This window comes from Populus nigra, chromosome 3 (genome assembly GCF_951802175.1).
Source record: "Populus nigra chromosome 3, ddPopNigr1.1, whole genome shotgun sequence".
Taxonomy (NCBI): Eukaryota; Viridiplantae; Streptophyta; class Magnoliopsida; order Malpighiales; family Salicaceae; genus Populus; species Populus nigra.
In genome coordinates, this window is record NC_084854.1 from 21,913,623 (window position 1) to 21,929,107 (window position 15,485).

The 15,485-nt window shown below is 32.8% G+C and overlaps 1 protein-coding gene across 1 annotated transcript; it reads left to right on the top strand.

Annotated features, from left to right (window-relative positions):
• Window positions 1–8,373: 8,373 nt before the first annotated feature.
• On the top strand, window positions 8,374–12,133 carry LOC133688959 (EIN3-binding F-box protein 1-like). The gene is made up of 2 exons (XM_062108628.1): window positions 8,374–8,775; window positions 9,324–12,133. The coding sequence occupies exons 1-2, from the start codon at window positions 8,751–8,753 to the stop codon at window positions 11,267–11,269; spliced, it is 1,971 nt and encodes a 656-aa protein (XP_061964612.1). The 5' UTR covers window positions 8,374–8,750; the 3' UTR covers window positions 11,270–12,133.
• The last annotated feature ends 3,352 nt before the right edge of the window (window positions 12,134–15,485 follow it).

The window sequence follows — 15,485 nt, forward strand, 5'->3', positions numbered from 1 at the left end:
AAGATATGGCCGACCCAGCAATCAAAATGGCTCTTGGAATTTAATAATTATTTCATTCAAGTTTTAAAATTGTATGAATTACTGGCTTTTTAAAGAAAACAAATCACATTTTGGTCCATAATTCACAGCTTTTACTCTCTCTTTTTTGTGTGTAAATGATATTTGTATACACGGGCAAAATCCATATTCACGCCAGCTACTGCACCATGTGATAGGGTTACTTAGATAGCATTCACAAGATAAACAGATAATGCATGAGTAGGTAAGCGACAGCCGACAGGCACAAGAGATATATACCAGCTGGTATGATGATATATATAGAACAATAATTGGAAGTATTATTTTTGAAGAATTAATGTTTGAATGCATGGATGTAATTAGAAGACTTGAAAATCTCTAGATAAAACTTATACCTTGAAGTATTTGAATTCTCGCACTCCTGTATCTTCTTATGATCTTACCAAAGTTAGGTATGATCATCAGATATGCAATACGTGTAGAGGCAGATGGCCATGGATTTCAAAGAGTGGAAGAGATCCACTGATTATAGCCTTTGTATTGCTCTTTCTTACCTACTTCCTCAGCCACATTTTAAATTCCGCCCATACTGAGTGCTGAAGCAGCATATTTCATCTCATGCATTCCAATATTCAATGCACTTCATGGTCGGATATTTTTAAAACACCCCAAAAATGCCTTGGTGCGCCCCTTTTATCATGATCACTCTAAGTGTCTCTCTGCGCTCTTTTGGTCTAAACTCAAAATGTTTTGGTCGTTAGCATGTAAATGTAAATAATGTCATGGGACCCAATTCTACACAATATTCTAACAAGTTGCTCCATTCTTGCAAGGAAAATAGACTATGCTGTAGGATTCCATGAATATGATCTCTATTTTTGTGTGCTAGGATTCACTTATGATGTTTCGAAATTCATTATATTTAGGAATAAGTGTTTATTTTGTTTTTGAACAATGAGTAATCACTACAAGATTTAACAGTTTTACCGACGGAATTTTTTCGTCGGCGTAAGACAGATATTCCGTCGGTAATTAATTTACCGACGACATCACCGACGAAAATGCTCCGTCGATGAATCCTTCATCGGTAATTTTTTATCCGTCAGAAATAAAAAAATAAAATTACCCGCTTCATTTTATCGGTATATCCCTCGGTAAAAGAAATAAAAATTTCATCGGTAATTCCGTCGGTAATTATTTAAAAAAATAAAAAAAAAATTCATTTTATAAAATTATAAAATAATTAAATTAACATAAATCAACACCGTATAATATATACTCAAAATGCTTGAAAAAAAATAAGAAAATCAACTCAAACAAATTTGCAACAAATAAATAAAATGAAAAAATAAATTCAACTAAAAAAATTCATATGAAAAAAATGAAGTTGCAATTGCTAAAAATTTAAAAATCCTATAAATAAATCAACTAAAAATTAATCTCATATGAAAAAAAAAATCTCACAACAACATTTACACAATTATTAAGAACAAAAACAATTAAAAATAAAATAAAAAACAAATATAAAGGGTTAAAAAATCATGAAAAAAGAAGAAAAATCTGACCTTAATGTAGTTGCAAGTGAAGCTAAGGAGAGAAATTTTTTTTCGTAAAGCATATTAATTACAAAAAACTAAGAGGATAAAAGAAGAAAGAAAAAGAGGACATACCCAAGCATGGAGAAAAAGAGAAGGAGATGGGGAGAGAAAAGAAGAGAAAGAAATAGATATTGATGTTTTTTACATATAGTGAAGAAGAAGAAGAAGAATAAGAAGAAGAAGAAGTAGAAGTAGAAGAATAAGAAGAAGAAGTAGTAGAAGAAGAAGAAATAAGTCTGTCTCTTGTGAAATAAGGGATTCGGGCTTTTTATTGGGTTGCATTAGCGACAGATTTACCGACGGATAATTGAATATTAATATTTTTTAATTATTTCGTCGGTAATATTTAATTTAAATTTTCAATTTCGTAAAAAGTTTTCAGAAACTGCCAACAATTACCGACGATTTTTCAGTCCGTTGGTGATTCCGTCTGTAATATTTAAATGAAAATTTTAAATCAATTGAATTTTTTCAAAAAACCGCCAAATAACACCGACGACTTTTCAATCCGTCGGTGATTTTGTCCATAAAGAACAACAATTAACAGTGCAATTGGAAAGTGAACAGTTCTAGAGCTCTCTGGAAAATACCGACGAATTTTGTCCGTCGGTGATTCCCTTTGTAATTGACATGATGAACAGTGTAAACAAGTTTACCAATGGATTTACCGACGGATTTTACCGATGAAATTTATTCCGTCGGTAATTCCGTTGGTAAATCCTGACACGTCATCATTTTTTTTTGCTTTGTTTTAATTTTTTTGTCCCTCCATAATTCCTTCGGTATATACCGAGGGAATATGTTCGTCGGTAAAATCCCTCAGAAATTTACCGACGGAAATATTCCCTCGGTATTTCCGTTTGTATTTATCGGTTTTCTGGTAGTGAATTATATATTCATGTTAATTTTTTGTTCTCCAGAGCTTAGGAAGTGTATGATTGATGGTAGAAAATCTAACACCCCCAAAACAGTCTTTTTGATGAGGTTTAGAGATCCTTTTATGATAAAATCAGTAACTTTTAAGAAATGAATTGTAATAAATAAGAGAATGAATATTAAATTTCAAGAACAATAGTATTTGTTCTTTTGGCATGAAAAATGCTATGTGATTTAAAAATATTAGTCTATTAAGAGTAAAACTTATGAACTCTTTACCTGGATAATTCATGAGGTATTTATAGTTCCTAAACCTTGTAGTTTTGTTAGAGTGAAGGGGATGAATAGTTATTTTTTTCTAATAGCATTAACGAGGGATAAATATCCTTTACAAAAAATTAATGAGATGAAAATATAGTAAACCATATTAAGATATTTGTTATACAACTATGGGTGTAGGGAGACAAATATCTCCAAACATTTAGCCCTTTATGCTTGGCACAATGCCAAGCCCACAATCAATAGGTATGACAACAATCTAGACCCCTGCCCACTTGGGCTTGGCACGTAGATGAGCTCAAGGGTATAGGGTCTGATAGCACACCAAACCTATGCCTAATTAGGGTTGGCACGTAGCCAAGCCCCAGATCAATGGGTTGAGATGGTTATTAGACTCGTGTCTAATTAGGCTTGGCGCACAACCAAGCTTAAGGACAATGAATTTGCAGTTCGTTAGACTCATATCCAATTAAGCTTGGCAAGTAGCTAACGCCAAGAGCATTAGGTTTGACAGCTCATTAAACTCATGCCCACTTAGGCTTAGCACGATGCCAAGTTTAAGGGTGGTGAGTCTCACAGCTTGCTAGATCCATATTTGTTTAGTCTCAGAACATAGTTAAGTTCAAGGATATTGGGTTTGGTAGCATAACAAACCCATGCCTAATTGGGCTTGTCACGATGTGAAGCTCTAAAGGCGATAGGTCTGGCACAACTTGCGAGACCTATGTCTACTTAGACTTGACACGTTTTCGAGTCCAAAGGTGGTGGGTCTGGCATCATGCTAAACTCATGTCTAATTGGGCTCGACATGATGTGAAGCCTAAGAACGATGAGTTTGACAGCTTATTAGATCCATTTAGATTCGGCATGCAGCCAGACTTAAGGGTGCTGAGTCTGACAATTTGTCAGACCTATGCCCACTTGGACTCGGCTTGTAGCCATGTTCAAGTATGTTGGTTTGGAAGTGAGCTAGATTTACGTCATTTAAATTTAATATTCTAGAAAGTTTATAAAAGTTGGGTATCTACCTACCTATCAATAGATTATTACCATGTCTTTTGGATTTTTTAAACAAGAACTTAGACTTCAAACTCAAAACTTATTTTTTATAATGCCAAAAAATGCTGATCGAGCAACTTAGTCATTGCAAGGATGATTTAATAATTAAGATTTGAGGTTTGTGTTTAAAAGTCTCTAGCTGGTTTAAATTTTGAAAGAGATGAGTTGAACATCTAGCAAACAGAGGGTTGCATCCCATTGTAGAATATTAAATGTTAAAACTCGTTGGATCTTGTGTTTAATTAACACAAAATAGAAAAAGGAAAAAGTTCCCATCACAATTTAACCATTAAACTCAGAGGGGTCGGTAACTACATGGCAGCAATAATTAATCACGTGACTTGTTTAAAAGTCATGCTACAAGATTTTGTAAAAGTTGATACAACAATAACAATTATGTCTAAATACATGTGTTCATCATCGCTAATGGTCCCAGTAGTTTTCTGATTGGACCCTAAGGGAAAACATGAGAGCTTAATGATACGATTAGGTGATCTAATTAGCAATTAGTTGCTCAAACGTAACCAAACATCTAGAATGAATATTACTATTAACTAATGTTAGCACTCATGCACAAACAATCAAAGTAGACATTAAGCTCAAATTATATCTTCAAGACAAGGAAGATTGATTAGCCAAAAATGCCACCAACCCATTATTCTAGTTTGATTTAAATGTGTTAGGCCACACATAAAAATCCCTAATTCCTAGGTTATATTCACATAGCTCTCATGTTAATTAATAACAATAGTAATTCTTAAACATACATGCATATTGCTGAGTTGGGAGCCTAAAGTTATCGAGTTGGGGATAGAGAGAGAGAGAGAGAGGAGAGATGGTTATCATTTCTGAAGGAGAGAAGTGATCACTTAGAAAACTGAAAAAAGCTGTAAGTGGCCGAAAAGGTTTAGACGTTGGCTACTGAGCAACCTCAATTTGATGCCGTGCATGAGAAGAGTTCCTGTGTGCATCCCCCTCCAACCCCAAGTGGCCATAATATATCTATTTCTTTTGTTATAATATTTGCTTTACGTTAAATATTTATTCCAAGTATAATACAAATTAAAAAATAATGGGTATATATTCCAAGAGGGGGGAAGGGGATATATAATAGCAATAAAACTTTTGTCTCTTGAAAATGTTACTCTTTTATTGGATCCCTTAATTTACCTTTATTTATCATATGTATTTTCTCACTTTTTTTTTTTTAACTTTTCATGCACCCTTATATATTCATAATTTTTTTTCTAAATATAGTAATCACTTTTTGGACGAAAATGTCCCTACAACCATCAAAAGAAAATATTTTATTTTAAGAAACTTTAAAAAATAGAAAATTTAACTTTGAAAACTTTGAAAATCCAAGAAAAAACCAATATATATATACATATATATAAAGAGTCTGGAACGAAAGTAAAAAACTTGAAAAACCTAAAAGTAAACGAATTTTGAAATTTTATGTTTTTGAAAATATCGTGTCTATAAAGTCTGTAAATAAATGTCTGAGGTAATGACATTAAATTTGAAGGACGACGTGAGTTTTTCACATTTTTCATCATTTTCAATGATTTTATATTTTGAATCAGGGTTAGTCCAATATATTTTCTCTTTTTGCGATATTCCAAGTTTTTGCTTTTTTAGTTTTTCAATTCTCTAGATTTTTCAATTTTTAATTGTTATCTCTTTGAAAGTTAATATATCATTACTTTATGTTTTGATTTTTTTATGGTCCAAGGTTTTTTTTTTCTTAAAAAAGAAGTAACGAAGAGACATGTTGGATCGATAATAGAATACTCTTAGTAGACCAGCAGGATATGTTATATGATTATTTCAAGTGTCCTTTCATTCTCTTTAATGGTTATTATATATATATATATATATATATATATATATATATATATATATATATATATATATGTCAGATTGTATAAATATATCAGAACTAAATTATTTTCAGATTGAATTTTAGATATTCAATTCGAATTAGAATCAGTGCATTCATTAAGAGGTTATTTCCCTATTAATTCTCTTAATCCCTGTAATCACAATGCTCAATACTCCATAGTTTGATCCATAATCGTTTAGTATAACACTAATTAAACAGGTTTAGTAGCTAATTAAATCAATACCTTAAATTATATTGTTCTTTATGCTTAAAAGAAAAGTACATAAAATTCAACAGAGTCACAGTCCGAGGCTTGGACTTTTTATATATTCCATTTCACAAGCCGCAAGGCAGCAGGAGGCTCCATGGAAATCCATTGATCATAACCATGATCCTCCCCTTTCTTGGCTTTTTGAGTCGGATTTCCATATTTTTCTGCTAATAGAGTTGGTCCTGCATTTTAATATCCACAAATCAAATTCATTGCACATCTCTATAACTATTGTCCAAGAGAAGAGAACCAAAAGGATCATTCACCCGTACCTGACAACATGGGCCCCCTTGTCTCGACTCTCTACCTTTTCTAGGTTTTTTTTACATGGTCAACCCTCTGCTTTGATTCTTACAACCTCTCTCTCTCTCTCTCTAAATTGACCAGTGCCGATGGGCTCTCAGGTTGCTCTAGTTGACTTGATCATGTCTACCATTTTCTCGGCAGCAATACATGAAAGTTCCTAATAATCTCGTTGAGAATTTAACCTAATTTATTTATTTAGTTCTCAGATCAATGAAAGTTCAGAAACTTTTTTAAGAATAAAATTGTGGATACATGGGAATAAAGCTACCATAAGTATCATGGATTTATTTTGTTTTTTCACTGAAATGAAAAATTCTCAAGAATACGACAAATATATATTGACTATGGCCACCGATTTATTTGTTTTTAATCTCAAGTGGATAAGAATTTAGTGGAGATTCTCTAGAATTAGAATATTTCAATGATTAAATGTTTAAAGTAATTACCACTTAAAGGCTGGTTTCCTTCTCTTTTCGGTGCCAGTGAATTATTAGTGAATTGACTAGTATTTTTTTTTCCCAGTAAATGAAATGACTAATTGGGAATCTTGAGTTCATAGTAAAGCACGGATTTATAATTAAACTTGATAAGAATGATGCTTAAGATTAATCGGCAGTGGTAATCCTTAAAAGGAAAGCTTACCCCTCAGCATCCCTCGTATAGTAACTCCATAACGACAACCATCAAATGATTGCAGGGATGCCATGAACATCCATACCATCGTTTGAATTGAAGATTTTTTAACTTTCCAAGAAAGCACATGCATAAATCATACAAGCTTAACCTCCCTAATCATCCTTTATGTCTCCATTTATTCTTAACACCAAGTGCTAATCCTATCCCAAACAGTGGACATCATGCTTAGAGGCTAGTTGTCAACTCAAAAACAGTAACACACACTAAAAAGCTGTTTATATTTCTTAAGCAAGGCTGATCAGGGAAAAGATCAGTAAAGAAGGGAGACAAATCCAGTTGTATTTTCCCAAATCCCAAGTCCCATTGTCCAATAAATACGATCAGAAGCTGGAAGAAAGGTGACAGCAAACTGTAACTAGGTACTGGCCATGGCCATATACAATGATTCCAGTTCTTGGAAACTTGCAAAAAGCGTGCTCCTGCACAACTTGCTCCATTAAAGCCCAAACCACTGCATCCAACCTGTCTTTTTGAAGTTCTGAACAACTCATAATTTTTAATCCATTACTACCATCTCATTTTCTATACATGGCAAGAAAATAATTTGTTTGTTCTTTGCACTGCGTGTACTCTTGTAAGCTTGTCTGCTCTAGGGAGAAAAATATAAATAGATACATTATTAAATGCAGCAATCTTCTTCACATCACACATGACATCCCTTTATGAAATTGTTTTGATTGATATCTATATGTAAAACATTTTATTTATTTTTTTTACAATTATTTGTGAAGCATTTTTAAGATGGCAATATCATCCAATTTCACTACACCTTTCAAGTGTCAACTATTATATTAGAAACAATAGTATTTTATCTCCAAATAGTACATGACAACAAACTTCCATCTTTTTGTATGAATTTTATCATAATTTTATACCAATAAAATTTTCATACAAAATTCACAATTATTTCATATATATATATATATATATATATGAAATCAATAATCCATAAATCTCCATTTTATCATTCAATGGTGAACAATAATTTTCTTTTGTAAATCTTAGCATTATTAACAGTACTTTTATTCTACATGTGAATGAATATTTGTTTTTGTGTTATAATCTATTTATTAAATTATTTGTTTGCATGAAATAAATATTAAATAAATATTTTTTAGATATTTTTAGATGATTTTAATGTGTTTATACTAAAAATAAAAATTGTAAAAAATATTATTTTAATTATAAAATACTTGTAAAAAACAGTCTCAACTGTGATACCAAACACGTGGAAGAAAATAGACAGAAGATGTGGAAAAGAATGGTTCAAAAACGATAATAAAGGAGGCATGTCATAATTTCTCAAAACGACGACGACAAGAGAGTAGAATAATACAAGAATGGCAGAGGTGGACCGTTGGGACCGAAAAGAAAACAGTAAAGAGGAAGGATACATTGCATGTTGGCAAAAGCCAATGAATCTCTCTCTCTGCTAAACATTTCTTGATTTCTTTCGTACTATATTAACACACCACTTGCACTTTTCTTCTCAAACAACAAACCAAACCAGGAAAGCCAAACCAAAAAAACCAGAGCCTTCTCTTCTTTAATTCTCTCCTTTGTTTTCTTTTTTTGCCCTACTCTGTTGGGGTTTCAAGTTCTCTACTCTCTCTCTTTTTTCACTCTTGGTGATGCATTTAAGCTTTCTTGCTTCATTTCTTATCAGTTTCTTGGTACTCGCTGTCAGTTTGTGTACTTTTTGTGCTGTTAATCAACGAGGCTTCTTCTTCGTCTTCTTCTTTTCATTTCAGTTGTTTCAGTCATGCCTACTCTTGTTAACTACAGTGGTAAGTTTTACCTTTTCTATTCTTGGGTGTTTTTGGCTTTCACTTATACGTTTTAAGGTTTAAAAGTGGATTAATGTTTGTTAGATTTGAGGTATATTAAAATATGCTTGTTTGGATTGGAGTCTTGTTTCAGTATGAAAATAGTAGGTAAAGAAATAACCTTGAAGTGCTGTTTTTATTGGTTTTGTGTTCTGTTGTGGCTAAAACATGACCTGTCTGCATATTAGTTGAATTTAGTTTTGTCTTTGAACGAAAGTAATACGAGGATAGATGGAAATTCAGGAAAGGAAGAAACTTTAGGAGATTCGTTAGATTATTGGTGGCTTAATTGTGAATTCTTATTTGAGAGGCCTAGATCCTTTAAGGGTTTGTCTTCTGTTGGAAATTCTTAAGAGGCTGTAATTTTTTGAAATAAAAATCAAAGCTTGAATTTTTATGAGTCTGCTTGCTTCTAATATTGTCTGCATGAATATTTTCTGGCCTCTGTTTACTATATTGAATCTTTTAGAGAGCTTTAGCTTATTGGTGTTTGTTGATGGGTTTTTTAGGAGATGATGAAATCTATTCTGGGGGCTCTTTCTATACAAATCCTTCCGACCTTGGTCGATTATATTCAATTGTATCCAATGTGGATGTATACAGCCCTGCTTGCAAGCGAGCTCGCATTAGTGCTCCTTTTCTCTTTGAATCATCTGGGTTTGAGCAGAATATGCGACCATCAATTGAAGTTCTTCCAGATGAATGCCTTTTTGAGATCTTCAGACGCGTTCCTGAAGGCAAAGAGAGGAGTTCCTGTGCCTCTGTGTCCAAGAAATGGCTTATGCTTTTGAGCAGCATCAGGAGGTCTGAATTTTGCAACGGCAACCCTGTAGCTGAAGAAGAAAAGGAAACAGCAGCTCCTGTTTGTAATGATGTTGAAATGGTCTCTTGCGAAGACAACGGGGAAGTTGAGAGTGATGGTTACCTTACCAGGTCCTTGGAAGGAAAGAAAGCAACAGATATGAGACTGGCTGCCATTGCTGTTGGGACAAGTAGCCGTGGGGGCCTGGGCAAGCTGTTGATCCGGGGAAGCAACTCTGTTCGTGGGGTTACCAACCGTGGTCTATCAGCAATAGCACGTGGTTGCCCTTCTCTAAGGGCTCTTTCTTTGTGGAACGTTCCTTTTGTTGGGGATGAAGGTCTATTTGAGATCGCCAAAGAATGCCATTTGTTGGAAAAGCTTGACCTTTCCAACTGTCCTTCAATTTCCAACAAGGGTTTGATTGCAATTGCTGAGAACTGCCCTAATTTGAGCTCTTTGAATATTGAATCTTGTTCTAAGATTGGTAACGAAGGCTTGCAAGCAATCGGAAAGCTTTGCCCTAGGTTGCATTCAATCTCTATTAAAGACTGCCCTCTTCTTGGGGATCATGGAGTATCAAGTTTATTATCTTCAGCTTCTTCTGTATTAACAAGGGTGAAGCTTCAGGGTTTGAACATCACAGACTTCTCTCTTGCTGTAATTGGGCACTATGGGAAAGCTGTTACGAATCTTTCCCTTAGTGTTCTCCAGCATGTTAGTGAGAGAGGCTTTTGGGTCATGGGTAATGCTCAGGGTTTGCAAAAATTAATGTCTTTGACAATTACTTCATGCCGGGGGATAACAGATGTGAGTCTTGAAGCTATTGCAAAGGGTTCCTTGAATCTGAAGCAGATGTGCCTCCGCAAGTGCTGCTTTGTGTCTGATAACGGGTTGGTTACTTTTGCCAAAGCTGCCGGATCTCTTGAGAGCCTGCAATTGGAAGAATGTAACAGAATTACCCAGTCAGGGATTGTTGGTGCACTTTCAAACTGTGGAACAAAGTTGAAAGCTCTTAGTCTTGTGAAGTGCATGGGAATTAAGGATATGGCTCTCGGAATGCCAGTGCCCTCTCCTTGCAGCTATCTTCGATATTTGTCAATTAGAAATTGCCCAGGATTTGGCAGTGCGAGCTTGGCTGTGGTAGGGAAGCTGTGCCCTCAACTTCAGCATGTTGACCTAAGTGGGCTTTGCGGAATTACAGATTCTGGGATGCTGCCACTGTTAGAGAGTTGTGAGGCAGGTCTTGTTAAGGTGAATCTTAGTGGTTGCATGAGTTTGACCGATGAAGTAGTTTTAGCCTTGGCTAGGCTACACGGTGGAACCCTTGAATTGCTGAATCTGGATGGTTGCAGGAAGATCACTGATGCTAGCTTGGTAGCAATTGCTGAAAATTGTCTGTTTCTCAGTGACCTAGATCTGTCAAATTGTGCAGTCACTGATTCTGGCATTGCTGTCATGTCAAGTGCAGAGCAGCTCAATCTTCAAGTCCTATCCTTGTCAGGATGTTCTGAAGTATCAAACAAGAGCTTGCCTTGCCTAAAGAAAATGGGCAGGACCCTGGTGGGGTTGAACCTCCAAAAATGCAGTTCAATTAGCAGCAGCACAGTTGAGCTGCTTGTAGAGAGCCTGTGGAGATGTGATATCCTTTCATAATCAGGGAGGAAAAGAGATGCTCATTCACTGAATCAAATAGTTGGAATCAAAGGCGTTGAACTGGATAAGGAGATTCATGTACTCCAGTTTGTCTATACATAGTAGAAGGATATTTCATATAGTCAGCTCACACGGGTAGTAGCGTTCAGCATAGTTTTTGGCCCATCCTCGGTGGGTCTGCTAATAACTGGGTGGCTTGGTTGTTTCCATGGAACTTTGGCAGATCACTTCTCCATCCTTTTTTGCAGGCTTTCTTCAGACAGAAAGCCTGTTGTAAATGTTCTGCCCCCATTGATGAGAGGCCTCCTCTTTCATGGCATGGTTTCTTTAGAATACAGTTACCAAAGCTCTAGTAAGAATTTCCACTTGTGGCTACTCCATTTCCTATACCATCTAAGGTCCTTGTTATGTTTTGCTGGATGTGACATACCCCGTGTTTTAGCTCTTGTCTTGCAATCCTTTGATAGTTTGTGATGACTAAGCTTTCTTTATTCCGATCTTACCAAGTGGGTTGCTTTTATTATTAAAAAAAACTCTCTTGTTTTATTCAGTTCTCAGTATCAAGTGTCTTTCAGTGCTCGAAACTCTCCTGTGTTGGTTTCGTGGTTCTCGCGTGTTCCTCTGTTGTTATCGTGTGTTCTCTTTCATTCCAGTTTGTAAGAGTGGTTGCTTTGGGCAGTTCTATACCAGGGTGCTTCAGATTTGCAGGCTTTGGCAGTGGCAGCTGGATCGTCCCCTGCCATGACAACTTGATTTCAGTTGTTTTTGTTTTTGACAAAGTCCTGGTATTTCTGGCCTCTTTGTATATGAATTGTACTGTGTAACTGCTTCAATAAAATGTAATATTTCCATTGTGTTGTATAATCCATTTCTGTTGAAAAAAATGTCAATGCAGAAATCTCCACTACAGATTCCAGAATTTGACTACAAGAACTTTAATCTGGATTAATTACCGCAGTTATCTTAGGAGTTAGGACTGGTGGTGACAGTTCTGATAGTAGATTACCATAGTATGTTAGGACCAGTGGTTGCAATGCTTGCATAAGCAGAAACTTGATAAGGTGGTCTAGGGTTTGATATGGAGTGAAGTTAAGGCAGTCATGGTGGAAGCAGCCACGCCACGAGAGAGAACACTGTTTATGCCATCAACAAAAGGATTTCATGACTAAGGACATGTTTATTTATTGAAAAATAGTTTTTTTTTAAAAGAAAATTTTGTAAAAGAAAATTTTGAAAAAATAAATTATTTTTTGATATTCGGTAGTGTAATAAAAAATAAGTTAGAAAATATTTTACGGTGTTTGGTTATGTTATGGAAAATAAGTTGGAAAATAATTTATTAATGTTTTATTTTTTTCAAGTTTATTAAAATAACGATAAATAAATCTTACAAATTAAAAAGTTGAATAAGAGTGAAATTGAAAAAAATATAATTTAATAAATTATTTTAAATAAAATAAATAATAAAAAAATAAAATCTAAAAAATAAAAATTTGAAATTTGAAAAAATTAAAATAATAATAATAACCATTTCATAAATTATTTCAAATAAAATAAGTAACAATTAAAAAAATAAGTATTAAATTTGATAGATAAAAATTTTTAATTAAAAAGTGATAAGGGAAAAGTAAATAATAATTATAAAAATGAAGATCAAAGTTAATATAAAAATTAAATTCTAATGGATGAAATTGAAAAACAAATATTCATAACAATATATATATCAATAAAAAATTTGAGGATTAAATTTGATATAATAAACAAATAATATAATATTTTTAAATTTTTCACAACTTTCAGAAAGTGTTTTCCGCCTAAAATAAAAAAAACACTTTCCTCAAAATTAAATTAAATTTTTTTTTATTGGAAAGTGTTTTCTATTGACCAATTTTTTTTAATGACAAACAAACACAGAAAAGTTTAAAAATTAATTTTTCAAAAATTATTTTTCAAAAATAAACGCATCTTAAAAGTGTGTTTCTGCTAATGATTAGTAGTTGCTATCACATTTATTTGAGAGATTGAAAATACATTGTTTTGAAAACTAGCACTCTTTACCAAAGAAAATTGGAAAAATAAAACTAAAATTTTGGTGAAATTATAAAGTTTTAATGAAGCTGTGAATGAGAATCGTGACTTTGGACGATATATAAATGTCCTGAACTCTTTTTCCTCCTCACATTTCCGTAAGCCTCTCTCCTCCAAAACCATCAAAAAAGGCCTTCCACAGCCTCCCCCCTCTGAACTCCAGAAAACAGCCTTCCCTCTCGTGAAGTAACAAATCTAACTTGATGTAGTAAATAAAGGAAAACATCATCGAATTAAATCACAATTAAATAATAAACAAGTTAAACTCGAGTTCTCAAAGGGACAGCTAATTAAATTACTATGGTCATTAAATAATCTTAGTATCATTTTTATCCAATCCAATTAAAATAAGTAATCCTCCGACTTAAGGGGTGCTGATAAGTGAAAATAGCCTACATGGTATGGAAGAGAGGATCAAATTAGTAACCATATACAATGACTATTTACCAAAAATATATAGTGTTTCATTGTACCACTAACACGTGAAATTACCTTTCAGCTATTGGGTGGGGAAAAAAAAGGAAGCTTTATGGGAGGGGATGCTTTGGTTTTTTTTACTGGTTTATTGGTCATTATAAGATTGTTAATAACATGTTGTTTTTTTTCAGTTTTTTATATAGTAAAAATATGCTTTTACCCTTAAGGTAAAAAAAGATTTAGAGTTGTTGACCAAGGGTTTTTTGACTTTTCATAGGTTTTTAAACAATAAAAATACTTCTTTACCTCTAAGATAAAAAAAAAAATATTGGGCTGTTGGCCAATAGTTTTTTCAGTTTTTCATTTCTTCATGTATACTTAAAATGCATTATTGACATTAGAAAAGACAAAAGACAAGGTTTGCATTGCATGTGCTTCTGTACTTTCACAAGGGTTTTTTGGTAATTCCTAAGGTCATTTTTTGCCATGTCTTTGAAAGCATCATTGTACTCTCTTTCTTATGATGCGGTGCATGATGACGTATGGTAATCAAATTATTGTTGGTGGTCGTTTCTTCTCTTTTTTTTTCTTTTCTCTTTCCTACCAGATAAAGTGCATGATTGTCCTCTTTGTTCTTATTTTTTAAATTTTAGTCCTTATTCTTTTTTCTTATTACATTCTTATTCATTTTATAAAAGTTTTGTTTGTTTGTTTTCAATTTATTCCTTAAATTATAATTTTTATATGTATTGTTTTTCATTTCAGCCCTTTTGTTAAAGTTTTATTGACTTATAATTTCATCACTCAATCAAAGTATATGTTGTTTTATATTTTTCAATTTGACCCTCATTCTTTTGATTTGTTTTTCATTTGTTAAAGCTATTTTCATTCAAATTAACCCTCTAATTAAGAATTTTTTTCCCCTCTAATTATTTTTTTCACCCTCATTCTTTTAATTACTTTTCTAGATCGTTTTGTGTAATTGATTATTTTTTCTAGTTTTATCTTTTGATATTTGATTTGTTGGGGATTCGGCTTCGTATGTTTTCTATTTATAGCGCTTCCGATCTAATGACTCGGGTTAGAGGTTTGAAAAGTTAATGTTATTTATCGTATTTGTTTCTCATTTTCTTTTATGATCTTATCGTTATGCATTAGTTTTTTTTTATATTGGTTTTGTGATTATTTTCAATTTTTTTCTCTATGAATTTATTTTGGTCTTATAACCTAGGTTTTGCATGTTTGGTTTTTGGATAGAAATCTTTTTAAAATTGTTTTGTTTATGTTTGGTTTTTGAAGATATTATTATAATTCATCTATGTTTTTTTTTTGTTTTATAGCAATGAACTTTATTTTTCAAAATAAAAAATATTTATTTTTAATTAATATTTCTTACATGTCCGGCCTTGCATAATATTTTTTTGAGGGTGTGAGTTTATTCAATCAATTTTATTTGTATTTGTATTTTTATTATCTATTATCGACTTAAATAAATAAGTTCAGTAAACAAAATCAAGTAAATATCTATTTTTATGTGATTGAATATCTTAATCTATATCTATCTTTTAATTTTTTCAATTTTTCTTTTAGTTATTATTAATGATTTTTTTTGTCTATTTACTTAAATAATTATTAATTTATTTCATTAGATGTTTGCATATGTTTTTTTTATTTAAACTTTAAATCTTTTTTATATAAAAAAACACTTTAA